General features: G+C 36.0%; 1 protein-coding gene across 15 annotated transcripts in view; it reads left to right on the top strand.

Annotated features, from left to right (window-relative positions):
* The window catches only part of CADPS2 (calcium dependent secretion activator 2), a gene marked incomplete at both ends in the record, with an annotated part of 558,610 nt that overhangs the window by 527,898 nt on the left and 18,373 nt on the right, over nt 1–12,339 (top strand). For all 15 annotated transcript variants that reach the window (XM_080700894.1, XM_080700893.1, XM_080700890.1 and 12 more), the window contains one exon: nt 4,028–4,135. In XM_080700894.1, coding sequence (XP_080557020.1) covers nt 4,028–4,135 — 108 coding nt within the window. The remainder of the gene's footprint in view (nt 1–4,027; nt 4,136–12,339) is intronic.

The following is a 12,339-nucleotide window of genomic DNA, read 5'->3' as shown; positions in this document are numbered from 1 at the left end:
GCACACAGTGAGCTGGGGATCTCGGGAGTTTAAATGGAATCATGTAAAAACCATGCCTTGTACCTGAATGGCATTTAATACACAGAGTGTTGACTATGTCGTTTCTGTTATTTTCTCATATTCACTAAGAAAACTACCATTTAATTACCAGGTTAGAAGAGATCACTAAATAGAGCTTTCTAGGATCCCATATTCTTGATAGAAACTCACCCAAACCCACAGTTGTTGGAGCTTAGCTGCCGCCCCTTTGACACAGGTGTTAGGCACCAACTCGTACCACAATTGGCAGCTATATTTTGCCTCCACAATGCAACCAAATGCATTCTTTTCATACACACACACACACACACACACACACACACACACACACACACACACCAGTATGCTAAGCTTGTGTTTTGTTTTTTAACTCTATTCCATTCCGTAATAAGATAACATTTCATAATGGAATTAGATGCAGTGACTTTGAAAGTGTGTAAATTTTCCTGCCATGAAACAAGTCAGCACAAAGGAGCATTGAACCAGCAATAATGTCTTCTATCCAAACACATTTGTACTGTACAGCGAAACTGTTTAAAAGGAAAATTACATCTTTTTCAGCAATTTATCAGAGATAATTACCCTTCATACACCAAATGAAGGATAAAGTGTTTTAAAGAACTAGAACTCTAATTGGTAAATGTCACCAGCTGTTACAGCTACTTTTACTTGTGTATATTCTTTTAATGATTATAGTCTCATGCCACAGCTACATGAAAATATATTCACTAGGTGTGAAATTCCCATATGTCACAGTTTCAAGAATAGGTAAACAGCTCAAAGATAAAGGAAAAAAATAATGCTAATGAGGACTGTAAGAAGTCTAGTTTTGTTTTCTAGGCAAGTGAGTCTCAGTGCGCCAAAAGAGAGAAAAAATGAGATTACACAAAGAGAAAACACTTTGTTAAAACAAAGTTGTAAATGAGGTTTGCCTTATACCTCATGCAGAGTTTTTATGTCCCTATAAAGTTATGAGACTGTCTCAACTTATAGATTTCAGTAATATATCCTTTGATTCTGCTAGTAGGGCATAGCAGTTTACTTTCTTCTAGGCTTTAATCTGTTAAGTGTTTGTTGGTTTTAGAGGCTGAAAGGTAAACTCTTCCTAGACAATGTTTCATGATGTCTAGTATTATCTTGGAAGTGATTAATAAAGTAGAAAAGAAATGACCCTTGTGCTCATGGCAAGGGTTTGTAAAACCATTATTCTTCATTCTTGTTGGCTATAAATTTGGCATCCATTGAGTTTGATGGGTCAAGTGATTGACTAGATTAAACCGTGTAGTTTTATTTTGATAGATGGGAGTAAAAGTTGGGTTGGGGTGAGGGAAACAGTGAGAAGGCAAGCCTCTCATTGGTCTACTCTCAGCTCCTGGCTTAGCGGGGCTGTGCCCTGTGTTGGTATTCTGTGTATCACAGCGTCTTGTTTCTGGGAACCTGGCTGAAACTCAGACACCGAGCTAATTTGCTATTAAGTATAGGAATTTGTCCTTGTGTCATTTTTGTTCTAGGGCAGTATTCTTTCTGCATGTTCATTTTCAGTGTTTTGACAAAGTTTGGGAGACAGAGAAATATTTATCTTACAGGTTAGTTGCTATCCAAGTATCTTTGTGCAAATTCCTTTGCCTCTTTACTAAAAAAAAAAAAAACCCACTGATGTATAAGACTTACTCTCTTCCCCTAAAAACAAAACAACAAGGGTTTTTATTCATTATCCTGCAATTACTTAAGCTTTCAAACACTGGTCATAAGGAATATGAAGAAAAATAGTGAAAGAATGAATCTATTAGCAATGGTATTAGTGTATATTACTGATATTATGTATGGGTACTCTTGAATAGGAGACCACTGAAGACATTTTATTTTTGTAGTGTATGCCTATAATCCCCATACTTGGGAGGCTGAGGCAGGATGATCACAGGTTCAAGGATAGCCTCAGCAACTTGGGCCCTCTACAACTAAGACCCTGTTTCAAAATAAAAAGAAAACTAGGGCTGGGGATGTAGCTTGGAGGTATATTGCCCCTGGATTCACCCATAGTAAAAATAAGTAAATAAATAAATTGTTATTTCAAAATTTAACTAATTTTAATATATCAGGGTTATCTTATAAAAATTCTTGAGCTTATGTTGTATGTATTTCCCTTTATGCTAAATATAAGAGCAATAAGAAATTGAAATGATCCTTAGTACACAAAATGAACTTTATACAAATTCAAAATAATTGTTGTAAATGAATAAATAAGCCAGGCATGATGACACACACTTGTAATTCCAGTACTTAAGAGGCTTCGACAGGAGTATCACAGGTTTACGGCCAGCCTCAGCAACTCAGTGAAGCTTTCAGAAACTTAGTAAAATCCTGTTTCCAAATTAAAAATAGGGCTGGGATGCATCTCAGAATGCCCCTGGGTTCAATCCCCTGTACCACTATCAATAAACAAATCAATAAAATAAGTAAAATAGCTCATTGCCTATATTATACATTGCTTACAAGATGGACAGCTTTATTGTGGTATATAAAATATTACTGATTTTCTCCCCCTAAAAAAGTGGCATAGGCTTTCTTTCACTTAAGAACATGTTACCACGCTGTTAACATTACTCTGTGTACAGCTTGAGTTGGTTTTCCAGAAGTATTAGTAGCTAAGCGATCCATATACTTGTTCACCTACTCTTGCAACATTTAATTTTGCAAGGTCTGTTGACAAAGGTTATAAATGCTTTCTATGAACAGGAAATGATGCAAAGTTACCTATTTTATCTGGTCATTCTTTCACTCTCTTTCTCTCACTAATGCCATACTCCAATCAAATAACGCAGCCCAGGTTATAACCAACCCCAAGTGTAGATGAGCCAGATAATCATTTTCATTATCTAGTCGAACTGTATAAAAGTCAAGAAAGAACTAATTGTAAGTTGGAAAGAAAAACTCCTTAACAGCCATTCAGGCTTTATTCCTTCTAGTCCTACTTTGTAGTCTGAATGAAGGAGAACTAATGCTAAGAACTCTACCTCCTCTAACATTACAAAACAGAAACTTTTAGGTAATTTTGGAATGTTAATTGATTCAACTCTTCAGTTCTACATAAGAAACCAGCTCATTAATATTGTCGTTGCATTTCTAAAAATAACATTGTAGGGTATTAATAAATGAGTAGAAGCAGTTGATAATTCATAGAATGTTTTGTTTTACTTAGTATATGTTAACTCGTTTCTGCCCAATATCATTCTAACAATATTTTATTCAGCTTAATAAGAAAATTTAGTTTATATTCCTCAAACACCTCTAGTAGTGAAAAGAAGTATCCCACGGAAAGATAATATTTTAATATTATTGATAAATCAGGAAGAGGCAATAATATGTTATAATTTTATAGTTACAATTAGGAAATAATTGTGTGTGAGAAAAAAAAATTTTTTTTTTTTTTGGTGGTACTGGGGATGGAACCCAGAGGCTTTCTACCTCCAGGCTATACTCCCAGACCTTTTTTATATTTTATTTGGAAACAGGGTCTCACTAAGTTGCTGAACGCCTCACTAAGTAGCTGAGGCTGGCTTCGAACTTGCGCGATCCTCTTGTCACTGCCTCCCAAGCGCGCTTATTACAAGCCTGCACCACCACGCCCAACCTGAGATTGTTTCTAAACCTGTGATCCTCCTATCTCAGCCTCCTAAGTACTGGAATTATAGGCATATACCACCATGCCATCTGGCACATTGACCTTTCACAATAATCACCTAAAAAAAAAGATATCTACAGTTTTATAACCCTATATTTCTAGTGATCTTAATAATAATAGTATTACTTCAAGGAGTGAACATAAATATTAAAGTTTAATTATTATAATTGTGAAATCTATGAAAAATGTTCACTGCTGACTTGGCATATTTTACTAGGCTCATTTTCAAAATGAGGATGTCATTCCATATTGATTTCATAAATGAGACCTGATGTTGTTTCCTTCACTGCTTTTCTCTCTCAACAGAAACCAGGAATGGATCTGGCAGACACCTATATTATGTTTGTTCGGCAGAACCAGGATATTCTTCGAGAAAAGGTCAATGAAGAAATGTATATAGAAAAGTTGTTTGATGTAAGTAGTTACCTTTGTGAAGCATGCTTGCAGTAAAGGTAGATTGCAAAGAGAAAGTTACAGTTTTTATGGTATGTTTACAAAGTAGGCTCTCCTTTTTAATCTTTTTCTTCTATTCAGTTGATATGGTTGATAATTTTTATATTCCTTTGACTTCTGAAGAAAGCCTTAATGAGCTTCCTTTTCTACATGAAAACTGTCAGAATGAGGGTCTCAACCACTTTCTGAGGTTAGTTATAACAAGCAGGATGATAATCAGTTTGTTACTGAGGATAGCTTTCCTTCACTTCCCTTAGCAGTTTTTCATAAACAGAATTTCATGGTGATGGATTTGGTTTCTACTACAAAAGTGTTTTTTTTATTTTTTTGCAAGACAATATATTCTTCAGCTAAACAAAGAAATAAGCTACAAGAAAGCCAAGTATCTGCCACTGTACTGTTATCGAACATTTTTATCCTGATGTAAATACTGATATTTGCTAAAAGATATAACATTACCATTTTATATGAATCTAAAGATCTCTGTTTAAGTCTGACAACCAGACATGGTGGTGGTGGTGGGATTGTGGCTTTAGATACCATGATCATCAGGTTTCATTTATTGAGTGTCTGTGCAGGTAACTAAGAGAGCAGTCACGTAAAATCACAATGTTGTCATTCACTTGTGATTACAACCAGTGAGTTCAAAGGAAACGGGGCTCTGCTTGCACACAACTTTGCATAACTTACCACGGCGCTTAATCTGAAATGGAGTGTTCTCTTTGAAGTGTATTTATTTATGTACATTTCCTCTGCATTTTAGAAATGCTTTTCTGGCAGTTTTGTTTAATTATGCAAGTTACTGCAAATGTTTTCATAACAGCAATTCACGGGCTTCCTGGTGCCACTTCAGCTGTGGCAGTTACAGAAGGTCCCGCTACATCATCACTGTCTCCACCATGGTTCGTTCACTGTGCTTCAGATTGGGTGGTCAAAATAAATCTTATCTTTCTGACTTTATGTTCCCAGCCTCTAACCAGGCCATTTTACAATAAAAGTATCATCTGTTTTAATAAGCTAAGTGTTAATGTGTGTGAAAAGAATGATTTCCTAAAAGCTTTGATGCCCTGCAGGGGTAGAAAAATTATCATCCATCCAGCTGGCTCTTTTACAAAATACTGAAACCATATTAGCAACTTCTGCTTTCCACTTGGTATTGCTCTAAATTTACAAACATATGTTTCATTTCCAAGTTCTCTTTTACTTTTTTGCTTATGTGGTGATTTTCAAAAATGTTGAACAGAAAAAAAAAAAAAAGAAAGTTGGGTTGATGTTATTTCTATTATGTTTCTTCCTAGCAGAGTGAAAGCACATATTCTGTGGAGAAAATAAGGTAGAGCCATCCTGGAAATAAATCACCATATACAGAACTGTTGAAGGGAGGGGAATGTTTTCTTAACAGCTTTAATTTTTTTTCACTTGGTGACCTATTTACTGCAGAGCTTCACTGTTCTTGATATCAGTTCATAATAAAGGTAGTTTTTTTTTTCTCTTCAAAGATATTCCCCACTTAACCTTTTCTTCTTTTGCTGAACTTCTTTAGAAGACTATTTATGTGGCAGTAGTAACAAATGAAACTAACTGAAGAGGATCCAAGCCAGCCAACATTCAAATAATGTACTAGTTTAATTGTCCGGGTTGCATAGACTTTCCTTTCAATACTGAGCATCAGACATGACCAAGGGTTTACTTTCAGACCATGCTGTTTTGGTTTGAAGGTTTTGTCATTTTGCATATCCTCAGTAGAACATTGGACTTGTTATTTGTAAAAGTAATTGTAATGTCCTTAAACATGCTAGTATTTTAAGTCGCACATTTTTGTTAGTTTAATTAAAAATAAAAATAGACCCCAACTCTATTGATATGTCATCAAGAATAACGTGTATGAGGGGTACCAAGAGCCCTTAATTAGCCGAGACTGAATTTGCCTCAATTACTGTTAGTAAATGAGAGGTTATCAAGTACGTGTTGAAAGGTAAAGTAGAATGTGTATCTTAAGCAACAGATCATTACTGAAGAACATTATATAATTATTGGAAATCCACTTGGCTGGAGCTTAAAATAATATTGTTAGGTGTCAAAAAACAGTTGAAAATAATGACCCTAAATATACTGTTAGCAACCTTAGCTATTATAGATAAAAGATTGAACAGAACAATTGTACTCAGTCATCATGGCAAACTTTTTCTGTTGCAATTAGAGTACTTTCTATGTAAGTAAGTAAATGGATCCACCTACGTTCAGAGATGCAGAAACAGATACACACACACACACCCATACACCCATGCACATACTGCAGTGAGTTAACACATAGTGATTAGGGATTGAACCCAGGGGCATTCTTCCTCTGGGTTATACCTCTAGCCCTTTTCTAATTTTTTTAAACAGAGTCTTGTTAGGTTGTTGAGGCTGCCATTGAGCCTGAAATCCTCCTATTTCAGCTTCCCAAGTACTAGGATTACAGGCATATGCCACAGTGCACGCTTGACATAGTGTTTTGTGGGGTTTTGTTTTGTTTTGTTTCTGCAGTACTGAGGATGCACCCAGGGGCATTCTACCTCTGAGCTATACCCCCAGCACAATTTTTTACTCTTTAGTTTGAAACAAGGTCTCACTAAGTCACGATCCTTCTGTCTCAACCTCCCAAGTACTGGGATGACAAGAATGCACCACCACACCTAGTTGACACATAGAAGTTTTATCTAACCTAGATAAGGTGTCAGGGGCTGAAGTTCCTGGTCCTACAATATGAGGCCTTAAATCCAATGAGTTATACTTTCTTTACTGTAGCCCAAACATCACACACTGCTATGCATGTTTCAGTCTCAAAAAATGAGCCATTTTTATTTCTTAACCTCAAAGCATTTAAGAAGGAAATGTCTTAAGAAGTCATAAATAGGACAGATTCAGATTTTTGCATCAAATCTTGAAATATTAAAATTAAAGTATTCCTGAAGGTCAAAAATTTTAAATTAGAACAATTTTGAAGGCATTCCCCTTCTTCACATAAATAGCTAAATGTATAAACACGTTCTGCTTACAACAGAAATAACATCAAAGAAGTACAAATTAATGATGGAAGGTCTATGCTGTTAAAAAAAAGAACAAATTTTACAATTTATCCCTAATCTTTTCAAAGCTCCATAGCAAGGAAATGTTTTAGGTTCTTTACCCTAGATCATTTCCAAATTTACAGGCTAGTTACCATTCTCATTTTATCCTGACTTTTAGGTTAAAGAATTGTCTTCTCATAGAAGACAAGTGACTTGTTAAATACAAATGTTGAAACTGTGTTTCTCTTCAAACTCTATTATTTTGAGCCAGATGGGGTGGCCATGCCTGTAATACCAGTACTTGGGATGCTGAGACAGGAGAATCCCAGATTTAAGGCCAACCTCAGCAACTCGAAATAAAAAATAATAAAGGCTGGAGGTGTAGCTCAGAGGTAGAATGCCCATGGGTTCATTACCATAGTTGTACCGTTAATTGTCTTAATCACATTGAAAAGTTATGTCATTTAAGACTCAGTTTATTTAGTGCACATAATCCGAAAATGTTGGTCTAGAGCTCTAGAGTTTCTGCGATCTTTTCACAGAGTGTGAGTGTGTTGGGGTGGGTGGGTACTGGGGATGGAACCCCAGAGCATTCTACTTCTGAGCTATACCCCCAGCCCTATTTTATTTTTTATTTGCAAACAGGGTCTATGCTAAGTGGCAAAGAACCTCACTAAGTTGCTGAGGCTGGCTTTGAGCCTACAGTCTTCCTATCTCAGTCTCCCAAATATTGGGATTACAGGTATGTGCCACCATACCCAGATTTTCAGATTGTAAACTACTGATTCCTTTTTAATTTTATGAATGGTGACTGAAATGAGGTTGGTTGTCTGAAGAGTTTTGCAACCCAGGGTAGCAGTTTATTAAGTTCTTTTGTGATGGCCAGGTGAAAACAAGGTGTTTCACCAAAGAAGTAATGGCAACTGAAGCAGATAAATAGAAAAAAGAGTCTATATAAAATAATAGCTGTGCCATATGACCTCTTATATACATACCATAATGGTTCTGAAACCTCTGTTTAAAACAGCTGTTGAGATTCATATACTCTGTATTCATGCCAATTGTTTCCAGGTGACCAAGATATTTTAGACAAATGTTATTACTATCTCTCAAGAGGTCATTGAGACATGTGTTAAATTTTAAATCTGCATGTTACATTTACTTTTTCAATTAATAATAATGTCCTACCTGGGTAAAGTAAAGCTAAAGAAAGTTCTTCTATATAGGAAAGGTCATGGATTTGCCAAAAGTAGGGACAGGGTTTTTGTTTTGTGGGTAACTTCTCTTACCCCAGGTCCTTTCTCTAATATGTAAAACATCATTGCTTGCCATGTTTATAAACATTTAATCAAATCAAAACCATCCTTAACCTGTGTGATCTCAGTACTAAATATGGCAAAGATTTTCTAATCCTTCAATCCCATTTTTGATGTTGCCTTATGATGTGTCTTTCCAGGCAGAGTGACTGTTCACGTCCCCCCCAGGTGTCAAGATATGTAGAATGAGCCACAGGTGTCCATCTGTCAGGAGGGACACTGGAGGCATTCTTAGAGAGCTTTGTTTTTGGGGGGCCAGAAAGTAGTGATGTGTCAGATGTCAAAACTGACATCTCCTCTCATGACCATAGCAGCACCCTCTGCTGTCACTGCCTAAGCTCGGAGACCAGTCAGGAGCTCACTAAAGCAGTCTTATTTTTCAAAATAGACACTAACCCTACTTTGAGTCTTTGTACATTCACTGGGCATCGCCCACCTCGAGTCCCTTTGAAACAATCTCTATTTAACTTTAATGTTGCCGAAGACACACCAGGGTGCAGTATATAATTGGTAAATCATGAGGATTACACATTCTCTTGTGTTACAAACTGATTAAATATTTAATTGTTGAGGAGTTTCATCTCAATGAGATTTTTTTAAAAACTATTGTTATGACATCTTGAAAAATTAAAAGTAATTCTTTAAATGATAGTTAATCAGTTATATTCATCCAAACAGTGTTTCATGAAAGATTAATTTCTAAAGACTTTCCACAAAAATAATCCTTACCTTCTAGTAAAGAAACTCTAAGTTAAGCATGCTAGGCAAAATTGACCTACACCATATAAATCTGATCAATAGTCCATTTATGCTATAATAAAAAGAAAAAAAACCCTAAAAACTAAAAGTATTATAAGTGAATATGCTTTTCAAAATGAAACTATTGTTATACTTTATATTCTCCTTTGTCTTTGAAATCCCAAAGAAGGAAGGGGGTAAAAGCTCAGAATTTTTGAATTTAGTATTTCAAACCAATACCGAAGCTTTTTGATGAGTTTATTCAACCTTGGCCACTTCAATGCTACTTTTCTTAACTTTTTAAAAGATTCAGTTATTACCATGTTCATTCCCCCCAAAAAATATTTGAAATCAATAAAGCATGGATAAAAGTGATTACTAGATAAAACTTTCTGTAATGCACTTTGGTCATTTGTATTTTGAGTTGATGATATACTGTTTTAATCCTATTCTTTGGGTTGGTTTTTACATGTATGTAATCAGCCTCTTTCTTGGAAATGCAGACTGGCACCCATTCCATGGGAAATTGTTTTTGCCCTTTGGCATTTCTTTCCATCCTAATATATTAGAGATCTATTATCTTCTTTGTGAATATTGGTTTAAAAATAACAGTTTTCCTTTCTTGAATGCTCTGCCACTTTCAAATTAGTTGTTAAGTAGACTACCTAAACTATAGAATCCCATGATAGAGTGTTTTCTTTGGGATTTGTTTCTAAATGAAAATTACACAAATATAAAGCATTAACTATTAGCCTATGATGCACAGTCATCATTTTTCTGTCAACCCCCAAACACTAAGCTTATTCCCGTGTCAGAACCATTCTTTTCTTTTTTCTATTTGATGAAGAGGGATGTGTAATGTAAGTTGAGTGATGTATTTGAGGCTGTCTGAGGTAACTTATAAATATTGTCCTGTTGCATACTCTCATACATCATCCTGTTCTAAATGTAAATAAAAAGTTTAATCTGCTGTTGTGAATGTTCTAGGAGTAAAATGCTATTCATCTCACAGCTCACATATTTTAGCACTGTAGTTAGCTGCTTTAACACATTGTTTTCCAGATGTTTTGTTATTATATATATACATATACATATATATATATATATTTCTGCTTTCTTTTGCCTACAATATTTGAGCTCACTTTAAAGTTGTTTGACTTCTTTTAAAAAAAACTCATTGTTAAACCTGTTTTCCATATAGTCTCATCTGCTTCAGTAAAAGCCATGCAGAAATTCTCCTTAGCTCCCCACCCAAAAAAAAGGGTCATTTCCCTTTAAAATCTCCACTCTCGGATTACAGAATTATAACCGTCTGGTTTGTTTGAGTTCATAATCCTCATTTTAATGTGAAGTTATTATTTGTAAGTGTAAGAATTTATAAAAGGATCTACTTTTGATGTATGGTGTACGGCAAAATCGCTTTGGCAAGTCCAGACGCCGTTCCGAGAGGCCAAAGGCCCTCATTTGAATCTAAGCTGCTAGTGAATTAAAACCCGAGAAACTTGAGATAAGCGTGCCTAATTGCCCAAAAGAAACTCAACGAGAAAATGTATTGTAGCTTGTTGATCTTATTTCTTTGATAATTCAAAAGAAGCTTCAAGAAATATGTGGACTTCTCGCTTAGATTCTTGAAATGTGATCTCGGAACACAATTGTCACTTGGCACATTCCCAGAAATACACATCTTTGCATGAGGCACCTGGACATATGTGGCAGGTCTGGTAGAATCAGCTAATTAACAACACAGGCTTAAACAGGCACCTCATCTGGCAGTGCAGTTAGTTGCCTGATGGTGCTCAGCAGGATTTGGTAGTGCTTTTTATTTTTCTGTCCTAATGGTCTACTGCCCACCTAATTTTGCCTTATTGTCAGTCACTACTTACCGCAGCTTGGGGCCCTCCCAGGAGGCTAAATTATTATCAAAGGATTAGGGAGATGTAGCCTTGCAGCTCTGACATTTCTGATTACTTGTCTATGCCAGAACACTAATTAGCTGTGACTAATTAAGAAAAATGTTCCTGCCATAGAAAACCATTTAAAAGAACTGAGAAGTAGAAAAGCAATTCAAAAGCTGAGCAGTGCTCAGATTCACTGATGCTCTTTAGATTTCTACCAGAGCCTTAACTCACCTTTAATTGTGCTCAGAATTAAAAAAAAAAAAAAGACATGCAAACTGATTGGAGTTTTTGTGTGAATTAGGGAAAGATTGAATTTGCAGCTGATCACCCAAGCTCTCTTAGCAATGGTAAAATTATATTTGATAAATGGAAGGTGACAGAGCTCTCAGATTAATTGAGAAATTTTTCCAAACGCCCATTGCAAAAATGTGTGTTTGCATTGATCTGCCCAACCCAATAACAAAGACTTAAGAGTCACTGAAGAAATTAGAATATCCCCTCCACTAATTTAATAAAAGAGTGTTAAGTGGATTATGAGCAGCATGATGAGCATTTCCAACATTATTTGGCATTGATTTCATGCTCTTTCACCTTAAGATGCTCTGGAAATCCTGACTCTTCCATGCGGAACCTGGTTTTACCACGGTTGATTCTGCATGCCTGCACGTTAACTGGCCACTAGTGCCTTTTTAAGGAAAATGACCAGGGCTCCTGAGACCAGCATCTGTGTCAGTTGACCAGTGCAGTATTTTCATAGACCAGCTATTTTCCCTTTGGTCCCAACTTCATAAGCAAATAATTCAGGTGGCTGCAAGGCCATTTTCTATGGTGGTGTTTTGTCCTCTCCTCTGTTTGCAGGTTCTCTCTGCAGCCTCCTTTGCAGGGCAGGCAGAATTCACAAGTGAACTCAGCAGTGGTAGCCAGGTTGACTGTCCCACTATCGACCAAATCCCACCTAACAATCTGCGTAAGGATATGGCTTTTGTGGAAAACCATCATTTGATGTCTTTATTGAATGCTTGACAGACAGCTATATAAAGAAATAATTTTAAAGACACTTAAAGACACCTAAATTCTAAAGAGAATCTTCTGTTCCCCAACTTCAGCTTAGTTCTAGGTAAGAGATCGTCTAAATTTTGCTCTCTTTATGTGGACAAAAT

This window comes from Muscardinus avellanarius (genome assembly GCF_963383645.1).
Source record: "Muscardinus avellanarius genome assembly, chromosome: 9".
Taxonomy (NCBI): domain Eukaryota; kingdom Metazoa; phylum Chordata; class Mammalia; order Rodentia; family Gliridae; genus Muscardinus; species Muscardinus avellanarius.
This window is presented reverse-complemented; position numbering and strand designations above follow the sequence as displayed.